Below are 15,020 nucleotides of genomic sequence, written 5' to 3' on the forward strand. Positions count from 1 at the left end.
GATGGGGTTTTTTGTTGCTGTATTGTAGAAACACAAAAAAAAATTAATTTTAAAAATATATGTATTAGTTCAGTTAAAATGAGTAATGCAAACAAAAAAAAACAAATAAAATTAGTGAAGTAGTGTTTATGCATTCAATGTCCATTTTGAAATCGTATGGCAGAGGGCAAGAAGCTGTTCCTGAATCGCTGTGCGCCTGTGCCTTCAGGCTTCTGTACCTCCTTCCTGACGGTAACAATGAGAAGAGGGCATTTCCTGGGAGTGGGGATACTTAATGATGGACGCTGCCTTCCGAAGGCAAACTGCTCCTTGGAGATGTCTTGGATGCTACGGAGGCTGGTACCCATGATAGAGCTGACTAATTTTACAAGTTTCTGCAACTTATAGCGATCTTGTGCAGTAGCCACGCACACCCCGCGCCCCCCCCCGCCATACCAGACAGTGATGCAGTCAGTCAGCATGCTCTCCACAGTACACAGGTAGAAGTTTTTAAGTGTTTTTGGTAACAAGCCAAACCTCCTCAAATTCCTAATGAAATATAGCTAACAACAGGAATTCTGCAGATGCTGGAAATTCAAGCAACACACATCAAAGTTGCTGGTGAACGCAGCAGGCCAGGCAGCATCTCTAGGAAGAGGTACAGTCGACGTTTCAGGCCGAGACCCTTCGTCAGGACGAAGGGTCTCGGCCTGAAACGTCGACTGTACCTCTTCCTAGGAATGAAATATAGCTGCTGTCTTGCCTTATTTATAGCTGCATCAAAAAGATACATCCGAGTTCGGTCCTCAGAGATATTGACAAACAGGAACTTGAAATTGCTCACTCTCTCCACCTCCGATCCCTCGGAGGATTAGTTTGCGTTCCCTCATCTTACCCTTTCTGAAATCCATAATCAGCTCTATGTAGTTTGATAATAAAATTTACTTTGAACTTTTGAGTTACTGTTGCCTTCCAGTCAGCTTGAACAAGTCTGGCCATTCTCCTCTGATCTCCCTCATTAACGAGGCGATTTTGCCCACAGAACTGCCACTCACTGGATTTTTTTTTGTTTGTTTTCCCACCATTCTCTGTAAACTCTAAAAGAACGTCGTGTGTGAAACCCAGCAGATCAGCAGTTTCTGAGATACTCAAACCACCACATGGGGCACCAACAAACATTCCACAAAGACACTTGGATCATATTTCTCCCCCATTTTGATGTTTAGTCAGAAAAACAACTAAGCTTCTTGACGTCTGCATGTTTTTATGCAGTGCGTTGGTACCAAACTGAAAACAAGGACCAAATAGATGGAAAACTACTTCTGCAATGATGAGGAGGAAACACTGCCTTTAAAGGTTATAGTACACTTTCAATGTCCTGATTTAGACACGCTTAAAAGTTACAACAATATCTGGTAAACACACTTGCATCAACTAGCTAAACAATTTTATGGTGCATACTTTAATAAATTTTTACAGTATTTACTCTTATTGGTGGTGTCAACTGTAGCTCAATTCAAAAGGATCCCTGGCATTTTGCAACAGGAGTAGCAAATGACAACGGAGAACGAAACACAGGCAGTCACTGGGTTTCATAATGGTTCTGTTCCTGACAACTATGCCTAAGCCGATTTCTTAAGTCAGAAATGCACATTTTTGATAAATAGCCACATCATGTCATTCTGCAGTCCATTGCTGCAATACTTCAAGTACATTAAATATTCTACATAATGCATCCCAGATGCAAGGGAAAATTCTAGTTATTAATGAATACCATTAAACATTTTATTAATACTAACTTGAAATATTCCCTAACTTGAATTTGCGTCAATTTTCCATATCATTGGTGTCCTGTGCTGCAAACTAAGGATCTAAAAGTAAAATATTCGATAAATATTTTCAACATTTTCCAAAATAAAATTTGGAGCAAATCCTGAAAATGAATTATCTACATTGATTGTTTTAAAAAAAAGAGCCAGAGGTTACTAATTCTTGCTCAGATATCTGTAAAATAAGCTGAGATTTCAAGAAGCAAATATTTTCAGGGCAATTTCCTACAAGAATAATGTGTATATACCTGAAGCTCCTATAAGCTCATTAATGTTCGTGAATTGCACTGTTTCCCCTTGTAGTAACCAATAGAAGGGAGAAGCCCCATGGAGCAGCAAGAAATCAATAACAGCATCTCCTGGATTTCTACTTTGAACTGCCCATACTTTGGAAGTTACAATTAATTTCTGACGGCTCATGATAATTGTTGATTCTATCAATGCTACTTTCTCAGGATTATTATTTCTGCCTGGAAATTAAGGAACATAATAGCAATAATATCGCTGTGTAAAGATGGATCTATGGAGCTTTAAGTGGCCAGTTTGGAATGCGAGGGAAATCAGGAGGTGGGAAAAAAAGAGGAAATTAGTAAGATTTACAGTGGGACTCAACACTCCCAAGACAATATGTGCCACATCCCCTATAAAACTCCAAAATGAGCTTTGAATGGGGAATGACATCACCTTCCAAACCCCAAGGAATTTTGTTAAATTTGAGGGATTATAGAAAATGCCTCTAAATTTATAGTCACATTATGAAACTGAAATCCATTTCTAGGTGCCAATAAATAAAGTTCAAAATAATTTTCAATTGAAAATTAAATCTTAAAATTATTCCTAAATATTTCAACGACTTAGACCACTTTTCTTAATTCTAAATATATATCACACTAAAATCTTTCAACGATTTCACAATATAGTGGATAGAAAAACAGTGTTAATATATTCAACTTGAAATGTTAACTGTTTCTCTTTCCACTAATACTGCCTGTTCTGCCAACTATTTCCAGCATTTATTTTAATTCAGATTTCTAACAACTGCAGTTTTCACTCTGATTTTCATCTATGTGGATACAGAGTCAGAATTGGGTTTAGTATCACCGGCATATGTCATGAAATTTGTTATGAGCTTAGAAAAAAATTCAAAAGATTACAGATTCAAGATTGGCTTTATTTTGTCGTGTTTCTATATATGTACATATTGAAAAGCATCATTTGCATCAAATCGAATGAGAATTGTGCTGGACAGCCTGGAAGTGTCGCTCCACTTCCAGCGCCAACATAGCCTGCCCACAACTCACTAACCTGGACTGTACATCTTTGGAATGTGGGAGGAAACTGGAGCACCCAGAGAAAACCCACATGATCACAGGGAAAATGTACAAACTCCTTACCTGGAGCAGCAGGAACTGAACCCAATCGGCAATCAAAGGCACTACCACACTGCCTCGTGCAGTGTCAAAATCAGTGTACATAAAAGACACATTTTAGTGCTGATTTATGTGGCATTTACATTATTTGTATGCTAAAGATCTGGACTTCCAGAAATGAATTGAAGCAGCTAACACGTTGCTTCAAAACTTCCATGTAAATACTTTTCAAAAGTTTTTTTTTTCCCCCAGTAGCTGTGCTCTTGATATATGCTACAGATTTTTTATTTTACATTTGCTTTTAAATGATTACAATTTGTATTTTCTTCTAGGAATCTTTTTATGTTCGAACAGTTTAAGGAGTTCACGTTTATATTTTAAGTTTCAGTAAAACGAGTACCTTTTCTTCTTCAGAATCAGATTTAGTATCACCGACATATGGTGTGAAATTTGTTAACTTTATGGCAGCAGTACAACGAAATACATGATAAATAAATATAAAGAAGAAAAACTGAGTTACATTAAGTATATACATGTCTATTAAATAGTTAAAATAAGTAGAGCAAATAAACAGGAATAACAAAGCAGTGAGGAGGTTCAATGTCCATTCAGAAATCAGGTGGCAGAGGGGAAGAAGCTGTTCTTCAATCGCTGAGCGTGTGTCTTCAGGCTTCTGTACCTCCTTCCTGACAGTAATAGTGTGAATAAGGCACGTATTGGGTGGTGGGAGTCCCTAATGATGGACACCGCCTTCCTAAGACACCGCTCCCTGAAGCAGCCTTGGATATTACGGAGACTAGTACCAATGATGGAGCTAATTTTACAGGTTTCTGCAATACTTTGATCTTGTGCACTTACCCTGCCCCCACCCCCCAAAACCAGACGGTGATGCAGCCAGTCAGAATGCTCTCCATGATACATCTGGAGAAGTTTGAGTGTTTTACCTGACAAACCAAATCCCCTCAAACGCCTAATGAAATATAGCCACTGTCTTGCCTCCTTTACAGTTGCATCAACATGTTCTGACCAGGTTAGGTCCTCAGAGACACTGACACACAGGAACTTGAAATTGCTCACTCTCTCCACTTCTAATCCCTCTATGAGGAATGGTGTGCGTTCCCTCAACTTAGCCTTTCTGAAGTCCACAATCAGCTCTTTGGTCTTGCTGACGTTGAGTGCCCAGTTGCTGTTGTGACACCACTCATCGAACTGGTGTACACCCTTTCGTCACCAACTGAAATTCTGCCAACAATGGTTGTATCATCAAATTTATAGATGGCATTTGAGCTACGCCTAGCCACACAATCATGGGGGCAAACAGAGTACAGCATTGGGCTAAAGCACACATACCTGTGGAGTGACAACTTTGACTATCAGCGAGGTGATGTTATTTCAAATCCACACAAATTGTGCTCTTCCAGTCAGAAAGTTGAGGATCCAGTTGCAAAGGGAGGTACATTGGCCCAGGTTCTGTAGCTTTTTGATCAGGACCATAGGAATGACGTTGTTAAATGCTGAGCTATGGTCAATAAACAGCATCCTGACTCAGGCACTTGCATTGTCTCGGTGATCCCAGGCTGCGTGGAGAGCCGCTGCGATCACGTCAGCTGTAGACCTATTGTGGCGGTAGGCAAACTGAAGTGGGTCCAGGTCCATCCTGAGACAGGTGTTGGTTCTAGGCACGACCAACCTCTCAATGCATTTCATCACAGTAGATATGAATGTTACCCGAGGCAGCTCACGCTGCTCCTCAGGCACTGGTATAATGGTTGCCCTTTTGAAGCAGGTCAGAACTTCCCAATGTAGCAGTGAGAGATTGAAAATGTCTTTGAAAACCTGTGCTAACCAACTGGCGGGAGTATTCAGAGCCTTACCAGGTACTCCATCGGCCTTGCATGGGTTCACCCTCTTTGAAAGTCGGCCTGACATCAGCCTCTGAGACAGAGATCACAGGGTCATCAAATGCTGCAGGGATCCTCATAGCCGTGGTTTTATTCTCCCTTTCAAAGCGAGTACAAGAGGCATTGAGCTCATCTGGTAGTGAAGCATCACAGCCATTCATGATTTCAGGTTTTGTTTTATACAAAGTGACAGTCTACAAACCTGCCAGAGTCGATATGCATCCCATGTGGCCTCTATCCTCTCTCACAATTGTTTCTTGGCTCTTGAAATAACTCTCGGCAAGTCATAACTAGTTTTCTTATACAGACCTGGATCACCACGTAAATGCCAAAGATCTAGCCCTCAGCAGACTATGGACCTCCTGGTTCATCCACTGCTTTTGGTTTGGAAATGGACAGCAAGTTTTCACAAGTACACACAGGTTTTAATGAAGTCACTGACAACTGTGGCATACTCGTTCAGGCTCAAAGATGACTCTCTGAACACAGTCTAGTCCACCAATTCAAAGCAATCCTGTAAGCACTCTTGTGCCTCCCTTCCATACCTTCTTGGTCCTCACTACTGGTGCTGAAGTCTTGAACGCATATGTGTGAACTCTGCCTATACTCAGGGAATAGAAGTACAGCCAAGTGGTCAGACTTACCAAAGTGTGGGCATAGGATAGCACTGTAGGCACACTTGACCTTAGTGTAACAGTGTGTTATTTCCTCTGGTACCACAGGTGATTTGTTAATAATAATTATTTTGCGACTTTATCAAACTAGCCTGGTTAAAATTCCCCAAAATGAAGGGGAAGGCATCAGGATGTGCTGTTTCATGCCTGTTGATTACATTGCTCAGTTCATCTACAGCCTGTTTGACACGAGCCTGAAGTGGAACGTGAACCGCTACAAAAGATCAAAGATTAATGTTCAAAGTAAATTTATTATCAAAGTACCTATGTCACCACATATAACCCTGAAGTTCATTTTCTTGCAGGCATACTCAATAAATCCATAGAATAATATCCACAACAGAATCAAAGATAGACTGCACCATCTTGGGCATTCAACCAGGAAGCAAAAGACAAACTATGCAAATGCAAAAAATAATAAATAAAGAAAGCAATAAATATCAAGAACATGAGATGAAGAATCCTTGAATGCGATTCCATAAGTTGTGTGAACATTTCAATGATGGGGCAAGTGAAGTTGAGTAAAGTTATGAGAACAATTTTTATGAAAGCTATAATGATGATGTCTGCACAGACGTAAAATTGATGCAATGACACCAATAGATACCTACTGTATCTGTTAGTTTGTTTCCATCTAGGAGCCAAATGATCCATCTTAAAAGAAACTTTAAAGAAAATGGGTAGAGAATTCCAACATTTAGACTCAGTAATGATAATATATAGTGTGTGACTTGGAGGCAACTTCCACGTGGTTGTATTCCCATGTGCCTGCTGTATAGGTCATTGGTAGTAAAGGCCGCAAGCTTGGGAGATTCTATCAGAGCAGTCTTGGCATAAAGAAGACAACCAATTAGAAAATCAGATGGTAGATTTTGTGGTCATCATTTAAAATAACTAGGTTTTAAATTTCATAGTTATAATTTCAGGAATTGAACTCGTATCTGGATTCTCAGTGCAGGTTTCTCGGTTACTCGTCTGCAAACTTAACTGCCACACTCCATCATTCCTGAATGATCTTTAGAACAGAGATGAGGAGGAATTTCTTTAGCCAGAGTGTGATGGATCTGTGGAAACCAAGTCCATGGATATATTTAAGGCAGTGGTGGATGTGTTTTTGATGAGTAAGGGTGTCAAAGGTTACAGGATAAGGCAGAACGAGGATGAGAGGGAAAATAAATCAGCCGCGATGGCATGGCAGAGGAGACTTTATGGGCTGAATGGCCTAATTCTGCTCCACTTTCTAATGACACATAACACCACCTCAGAGAACCTTAGATGTTCTTTATAATATTATTCTTATTTCTGGATAAATATCTTAATTGAAAATCTTTAAGAGAACTGGATTTCTGGAGAAATTTTGAACGCATATGTGTGAAAAGGATATAGTACGCAAGTAAAGTGAATAGAAATATTCTAACTATTACAGGCATGGAAAATGTAGACTAGTAAAAGGCTACAACAAGTGAACAAGTAATGTTTCAAATTACGGAAAACTGAAATGATAGGAGTCAGGTAATGTTTCTCTAATGACAAATGTAATTTATGAAACTGGCAAACTAAGGAATGACACATTTCAGAAAAGACCTGCTGGCATTGCTGATGACAAAAAAAAAATGCAGAATTATCATTTAGTAAAAAAAAGTCACCTAAATAGACCAATTATTCACATTTCCTGGAAATTGTTGCTAATTACCAGATTAAATGTACAGCCCAATGTCCATTTTCCATTTCAAACAATGTAGTTAAAATAACTCTTGAGCAACACAAACAAATCTATGATACAAAGCATGCAAATTTATCATTTTATTTAATTTCTGGTTATACGGAAACACTACAAGAAAACCTTTCAGTGTAAAAAGAGCCCAATAAGATTTACAGAAACTTTTTTTTAAACCAGAATTGTGATAGCCACTTGAAAACCTGAAACTATTTTAAATCATTGAAAGAGAAGTTTTCACTGTGCAAAATGCACATTCAGCAACATAAAACTGCGACTGTACTCACTGGAACCTTTTTCTTTAAAAAAAACACAAAATTAAAACTTGTCTCCACAAGAAAAGTGGGTCATTGGGAAAAGGAAGAACTATATAATGGTGCAGAAAAACTAATGCACACAACCACAACAGCCTATTCAGGAATGTGTGTTCAATAAGTTCATAGATACCGAACACAGCATCTTACCCAATACAATTCAAGTAATATTGTATAGGCTACCTTAACCTTGGAACAAGATGCCAAAATGTTTTCTCATTCAGCACTTCCACATCTGAATCCACAAGCTGAAAGATACCTGCACATGTACAAACTCCTCTGACAACAGACAGACACAATAAGAACAGTTCCTTCTGCCAGTGGGACTCTGCTATGGTTTTAGTACTGAATGGAGCATTTGCAGTGTAAAGATAGTTCTCTTCCAGAATTTAATTTACTGAATATGATAAAACAGTGAATCACATATTCCATTGGGAGAAGATTGCTTAGAGAAAATGTACACAGTACTAAAGGGGGCTACATGTGAATGAAGAAACCACCTCAGACTTGATTTGTGATGATGTAAAGGTTTCTTTGCATCTGCCCCAGAAAAATATCATTCTTTTGAGAGGGGTGGGAACTGCAGAATTTCCATTACTATGATTCTTTCACAAAGATTAAAAAAATTTAATGTTCACATTAATTATAATTTTACATTAAATCTTAAGTAGCAATGCCCTCCTCAGGTTTTAGTGAAGATAGAAAGATATATTCCCTGTGTACCATCACTACCATTAACCAAAGAACATGTGCTCTTCAATTCCTTTATACTCTCTTAAATTGTCAAGCTATTCCTCCCATGAAATCAACACAAGCAGCTGAAAATAAATTGAAACATTACTTTAAAAAAAGAGACATACAAAAATGCTGGAGGAACTCAGCAGGTCAGGCAGCATTGATGGAAATGAATAAAGTCGACATTTCGAGCTGAAACCCTACTTCAGGACTCGCATCCTGATGAGATATTTGAGATGTTACTCAACTAAATTACATGGTACCAATTTCATAATCCTTTAATGAAATCTTGGAATCCTTTTGATAGGCTTACAACTATTAAGTAATCATTTATTCAATTGTGAACTGATTTTACATGAACGGCCTTATCAGAACCAAGGAATGAAAATAAACTAAGCACCACATGCAAGCAACACTTACATCCGTTTCCAAGAGGGATGTGCATCAGACCAAAAATCTCTACAAATGAGAGGTCGAAAGAAGAAAATAAAAATATGATTGGATTTATTTATTTAGAGATACAACACAGAACAGGCCCATTCCAACCCAACGAGCCTCACTGCACAGCAACCCAGCTATTTAACACTAGCCTATGCACAGGACAATTTACAATGACCAGTTAACCTACTAACTGGTACATCTTTGAACTGTGGGAGGAAACCAGAGCACCCAGAGGATAAATCTGTGTTTTGTAACTTCAAAACATTAAATTAATTCAAAGGAAAATACAGGAGTCCAGATTGTGAGTCTAGTTCATGTTTGCTTTAAGCAAGGCATGCACGTATCACGTGGCAGTGTGATGGCATATGCAATTAATGTATTTTTACATAAAACCCTTAATAATTTATTTAAATGAACAAGAATGCTTAACCATGTACACACACAAGATTATTCAAATAGAACTGAAATATTAAATACACAAGAGAAACCTGCGCAGTCTCGGAGAACATACAATTTCCTTGCAGACAGCTCCGGAATTGAACACTGAACTCTGCTAAGCCCCCAAGTTGCAATGGTGTTGCGCTACCCACTACACTACCGTGATGCTTTAATTTAAATTTTTAATCAATAACTCAAACATGCTGCTGAGCATGTATTTCAGAATGCCAACCATGCAGTTTGCTTCAAGAATGCAACTTTTTAAGTGCAGATAATTAGCAGACTATTGACTAATCACTTATCTGCAGACAAGTGATACATGCCTATGTCACTCAGAGCGTGGGGATAAAAATCTGGATAAATGAAAATGTGAACCCAAATGTTACTGATGAATTTTCCCCAGTTAATTGCAATTTATTATCTAAGGAAATTATGTGTTTTGCCCCAGAGTTTTTACTTAAAACAAAGAGACTATTTTGCCAAAAGCAACCTTAAATTGAACCAACAATAACTAAAACTCAAAAATGCAAATAAGTCTCCTAACATAATACTAAATTAACTAAATAACTATGGGCTATAGATTTAATAGATGGAAGGTTAGAGTGTGGTGAGGCATTTCTTCTAGAGGCAGAAACTTTCGTCTTTAAAGGGAGCATTTAATGTGTGATTACCTCCAAAACTGCAAGCCTACAGAATCAGTCTCATTAGATTTTATTTGCCCTTCATAGACGAAAAGGAATGCGTGATCTCCCTCTGTCTCTAATTTCTGATTCTATATAATTATCTTTATTTTTTTAAATTGCTATTTCAGATTATTGCCTCACTCCAACCCACTAAAAGAGATTATCCAGTGGTTAATGCACTGTTAATGCACCGTTGCTTATTCACTAGCTGGCTCACCATGTGGGTGTGAAAGACAACATATTAATGCAATGGATGGGATAGGAGCCATAAAGTTAAAGTTAATATTACAGTACAGAAATTATCCACTATATCATGCCTAGCCCCACTGACCTGCACCTGGACCATATACCTCTCCAAGCCCGACCCATGCACATATTATCCAAACTTCTCTTACATGTCAAACTTCTCTTAAACTTCCACTGGCAGCTTCCATAATCACACCACCCTCTGAATGAAGAAGTTCCCCATTATCATCCCCTTAAATATTTCACCTTCAGCTCTTGACATCTAATTCGAGTCTCACCCAACACCAGTGGAAATAAACAACAGTAATTCTGCAGATGCTGGAAATCAACACACATCAAAGTTGCTGGTGAACGCAGTAGTCCTGACGAAGGGTCTCGGCCTGAAACGTCGACTGCACCTCTTCCTACAGATGCTGCCTGGCCTGCTGCGTTCACCAGCAACTTTGATGTGTGTTCCCAGCGGAAAAAGCCTGCTTGCATTTACTCTATCTACACCCATCAAAATTTTGTATACCTCTGTCAAATCTCCCATCATTCTTCTAAACTCCAGCGAATAAATTCAACCTCTCCCTATAACTCAGGTCCTCAATTCCTGGCAGCATCCTTGTAAATTTTCTCCGCAGTTCTTCAAAAGAACTTACAAAAGATTTACTATTAAAAATTTAATTATTTTAATTTTAAAAACATTCTGCAATATTTTTTAATTGTTCTCAATTTTCTCACTGATTACAGCAGTTCTTGCTCCTTCAATGCTAACAACTCTGTCTCTCACCTGTGGGATCCAGTTGTGATTTCCCCAGTTGTAGTGGCCAAATCTCCTTTCTCAAAGGTAACTATGATGCAACTTACAGAACAAAAAGTAGGGATGGACTGTATGCAAGAAAATAAATATCTGCATTGTATATAATGACAAATATGTACTTCGATAATAAATTTAATTTGAACCTGAAGAGGAAGGAACACAGCACCCAGCCTCTCCTGCAAGTCGGAGGATTTGCCCAGAGACTCAAGCACAAATATCCATGCCAACATTTTAAGTGCAGTCCCGAGAATGTGCTGCACTTACTTTGCCTGTGATTTTGCCTGCCTGCTTGCAAGGTACAAGGTCCCACAGGACGTCTCTGAAGAGTACAGTGATTTTCCAACCCAGTACAGTTAAGCCCCCAACACATTGGCTGATTTCAGAAAAGATATCTGTTGTTTCCATTTACATCTCTACCCGCCCCATTTTAATTCAATGTCGTCCCTTTTAAGGACTTGGCAAACAGATGCAGAAATAGGCCTCATATTTCTGCCACTCAATAAAATGGTTGCTCATCCAATCTTTGGCCCTAACTATATTTACCTGCCTCCTTCCTTTTACTTTAGCCTTCCTCAGCTTTGAATATGCTGAAATGACTCAACATCCTAGCTGGAGTAAAGAAAAACTGGCATAGAATCTGAATGTTTTCTGATTAAGAAATTCCTCCTTGAATAGGTGGCACTTATTTTGCAATACTTATTTGCATTATATTTTAATTGTAATTTTCAGTGTATTTTGTATTGCACTTCCCTGCTGGCACAAAACAACACGTTTCACGACAGATATTGGTGATATTAAACCCGATTCTGGTTTATTTTTACTGTGAGACTTTGCCCCAGTGCAAAATTCCCCCCCCCCCCACCATTAAGGCCGTGTAATCTCTCAGGACACGGCACATAGCGAAAGGACAAATCCCCCAGGATCTGCATTCACAACCCTTCCCTGCCTCTGCACCTTGATCTCCAACTCTGCCCGATGCCGACCACGTACAGTTTTTTCCAATTCTCTCTCTCTCTCTCTAGATACTGCCTGACAGACTGGACATTCTCGACATTTGCAACATCCCAGACAAGATTGGTCTCCTAAAGACGCCACGAAAACAAAATTAAACTGATACGCCACAACTGGATGCAAAGTGGGTCGCCAGACTCCCGACACCCAACTTTTACTTGGAAGAAGAAGTTGGTCGTGCACATTATTCTTCTGCGGCGTGAGGCGGGAAGGGAATCGCAATGTTGGGGCGGTTCTTTACGCTTTTCCATTCTCGCTCCAGCACTGGAGCCGGATGCAAACTCTCCAAAACAATGGGAATAGTCCACATTCCCAACACTTGCACCCCGCGCCTTGATAAACACACAATTGAAAGGACAGGGGGGCTCTGGTTACTTATGCGGGTCACTGTGAGAGCTGGTCAAAGGTGAGTGGTAATTAATGGAGCGAGGAGTTTCCGCGGAGGGTGTACGAGAGGCGACACTCCGCTATTGTCAATCGGTCACCGAAAGAACTGCCGGGGCTTGTGCTATCTCCGCAACCATCTCATTAACAGATGCAAAAGGCGGCGACAGATGCACCCAGTCTTTGTGCTTACAGGCGATAAATGGCCAATTCACACAAACAGCGGCGGACATGGGATGATTTTACACTGGCAGGAAAACCCGAGCGTGTCGAAGTCTAATATTAGTATAACTCTTCGAATAGTTTGAAGTATCATGTGTAATCGGCACTGAAAGAGGCGAATAGCATTACCACACGCAGAATTAAATTCGAAGGCGGCATACTTTGCTGTAGTTTGCAACTTGATATGAAATGCATTAGTTCTGTGCATTCCAGATGCATCGCTACCTTATTTTGCGAGTTTTTAAATTACTTTTGCAAATTTGTCTGGTACAAGCGACTTATGCACTATACTTTTGTCTGGTGGGAACAATTTGCGAAGTTTTTCGATTTAGCTCGCGTTTAAAAACAATGTCCTTAATCCTAATTATTATAGTTGCACGCATCTCTGTTGATCAATGCAACGCATTTAAACGCTACCCCCCCCCACACACACACACACCACCCACTTGGTAATGCCTTACGTAATGCATAAGCACCTCGATCTGTTTGCAAAAAAGCACCCTGAGCTCAGTAATCGGAATGCAAATACGTCAGAGACCAGCTGAACAGCAAAACCCAGCCTCAAGATCCTGTCTGCAAAATGCAAATTCGGTATGTTCAGCTAAAACAGGAAATGCAATCAGCTCTGCAAGCCTTGAAACTTAGCACTGAAACTGCAAAGCTCAAGGTGCATCAATGCATTTTGCATAAAATGCTGCTCTTTTTGCATTCTCCTCAGATATCGCCCCATATATCTGTGCAAACCTTACCTCCTTTTGACAGCGACATTTTTTTCTTTTTCCCCCTGCTGGGAATGGGAGGGGGAGGGGAATCACAAAAGACTTTGCCTTTTCAGCTTTGCAACAAAGATGCAAAAAAAATTGCTGCCTCCCAATTTTCATCCACCTGGGAATCCTGACCGATTTCTTGCAGATGCGAGCTGTGCAGAGGGAATGGCCGGTTGCACAGCTCGGAAGCAAGCTGCAAACAGTAGAAGGTTTGCAATTGCAAAATGCCGTTTCGGTAATTACGGAGCTGCAGCTACATGATCGGCCGGAGCTCAGTTCACCAGCTCCAAACTTCTCAGCGTGTCATCGCGTTCTTCCTGCTGGAGGAGAAGGCATTCTGGGAATTGTAGTCCAACTGCAAAAGGAACATTGATCTCAAACAAGGTGGGAGGAATATATTTAATCAAATACACTTCCTACCATTTGAACGGCAGTTGCCGTGTATCATGCATGAAGACACGTTGTTTAAAATTGTGTTTTAGCATATTTGATTAGGATTTGAATAGAACCCATAAACAATCCGGTACATAACTCGTAGATAATTCATTAATGTCAGCTGAACTCTTGTCCCAGACACTTTTATCTTGGGCAATTTCTAACATTTGCAGATAACAAGCACGGATTTGATTTTTGTTTGGTTCGGTTTTGTTCCACTCAATTCAGGATACTTAGGCCGATACGATCCGCTCACTGACATCAATTTGTGTGTATGTGTGTGTGTTGCAATCTAAATCAGGTGATTGTTCAAGTGACTGGAGGATTGTTTTCAATGTCCCTCCTGCACATCTTGGTATGCATTGCATTGTCTCGTAGAAATAATTCTTTAAAATTGCGGATGAAAGTTGTGCAATGCGATATCGGCCTCCTGTCAAACACTGGGTTTGATAAATTGATTTATTCGAACTCAAACCTGGATAACGCATTCCGTTCCTGCGCCGTCTATAGGGACGTTACCCCCGTGAATCGCGTGGGTTTCCTCCGGGTGCTCCGGTTTCCTCGCTCAGTCCAAAGACACCGGTTAGTTAGTTAATTGGTGATCGGAAATTGTTTTGTGCTAGTGTTTCATATTTGGGTTGATGGGTGGTCAGTTCATTGGCCAGCTCTGCACTGTCCCTCTAAATAAATAAATATAAAATAACGTATTTTTACAATACAATGTAAAACATGCTTATCATCTAGATCGTCAGATTCGGATTAGTTTATTGTCATACACACCTGGGTGCAATGAAATTCCTAGTTTGTGTGAAGCGCACAAACTGAACAGTACAACAGTAAATACAAAGAGCAAAATACACAGATTGCTGGAGGAACTCAACAGGACAGGCAGCATCTATGGAGGGGAATAAACAGTTGACATTTTGGGTTGGGACCCTTCATCAGGGTTTTGGGCTGAAATATGGACTGTATTTTTTTCCATCGATGCTGCCTGGCCTGCTGAGTTCCTCTAGCATTTTGTGTGTGTTGGACTCAGCAGACTGATAGTTTGGCATGGACTAGATGGGCTGAA

The 15,020-nt window shown here is 39.9% G+C and overlaps 1 protein-coding gene across 2 annotated transcripts in view; it reads right to left on the reverse strand.

Annotated features, from left to right (window-relative positions):
• The window catches only part of LOC134360322 (dual specificity mitogen-activated protein kinase kinase 6), a 148,110-nt gene extending 134,298 nt beyond the window's left edge, over positions 1 to 13,812 (reverse strand). Inside the window, exon 1 of one of the 2 annotated variants that reach the window (XM_063074549.1) lies at positions 13,491 to 13,812. In XM_063074549.1, the coding sequence (XP_062930619.1) occupies positions 13,491 to 13,514 (24 nt within the window). In that variant the 5' untranslated portion in view covers positions 13,515 to 13,812. The remainder of the gene's footprint in view (positions 1 to 13,490) is intronic. The other variant, XM_063074548.1, reaches the window with a different exon arrangement.
• Positions 13,813 to 15,020: the final 1,208 nt, after the last annotated feature.

This window comes from Mobula hypostoma, chromosome 22 (genome assembly GCF_963921235.1).
Source record: "Mobula hypostoma chromosome 22, sMobHyp1.1, whole genome shotgun sequence".
Taxonomy (NCBI): Eukaryota; Metazoa; Chordata; class Chondrichthyes; order Myliobatiformes; family Myliobatidae; genus Mobula; species Mobula hypostoma.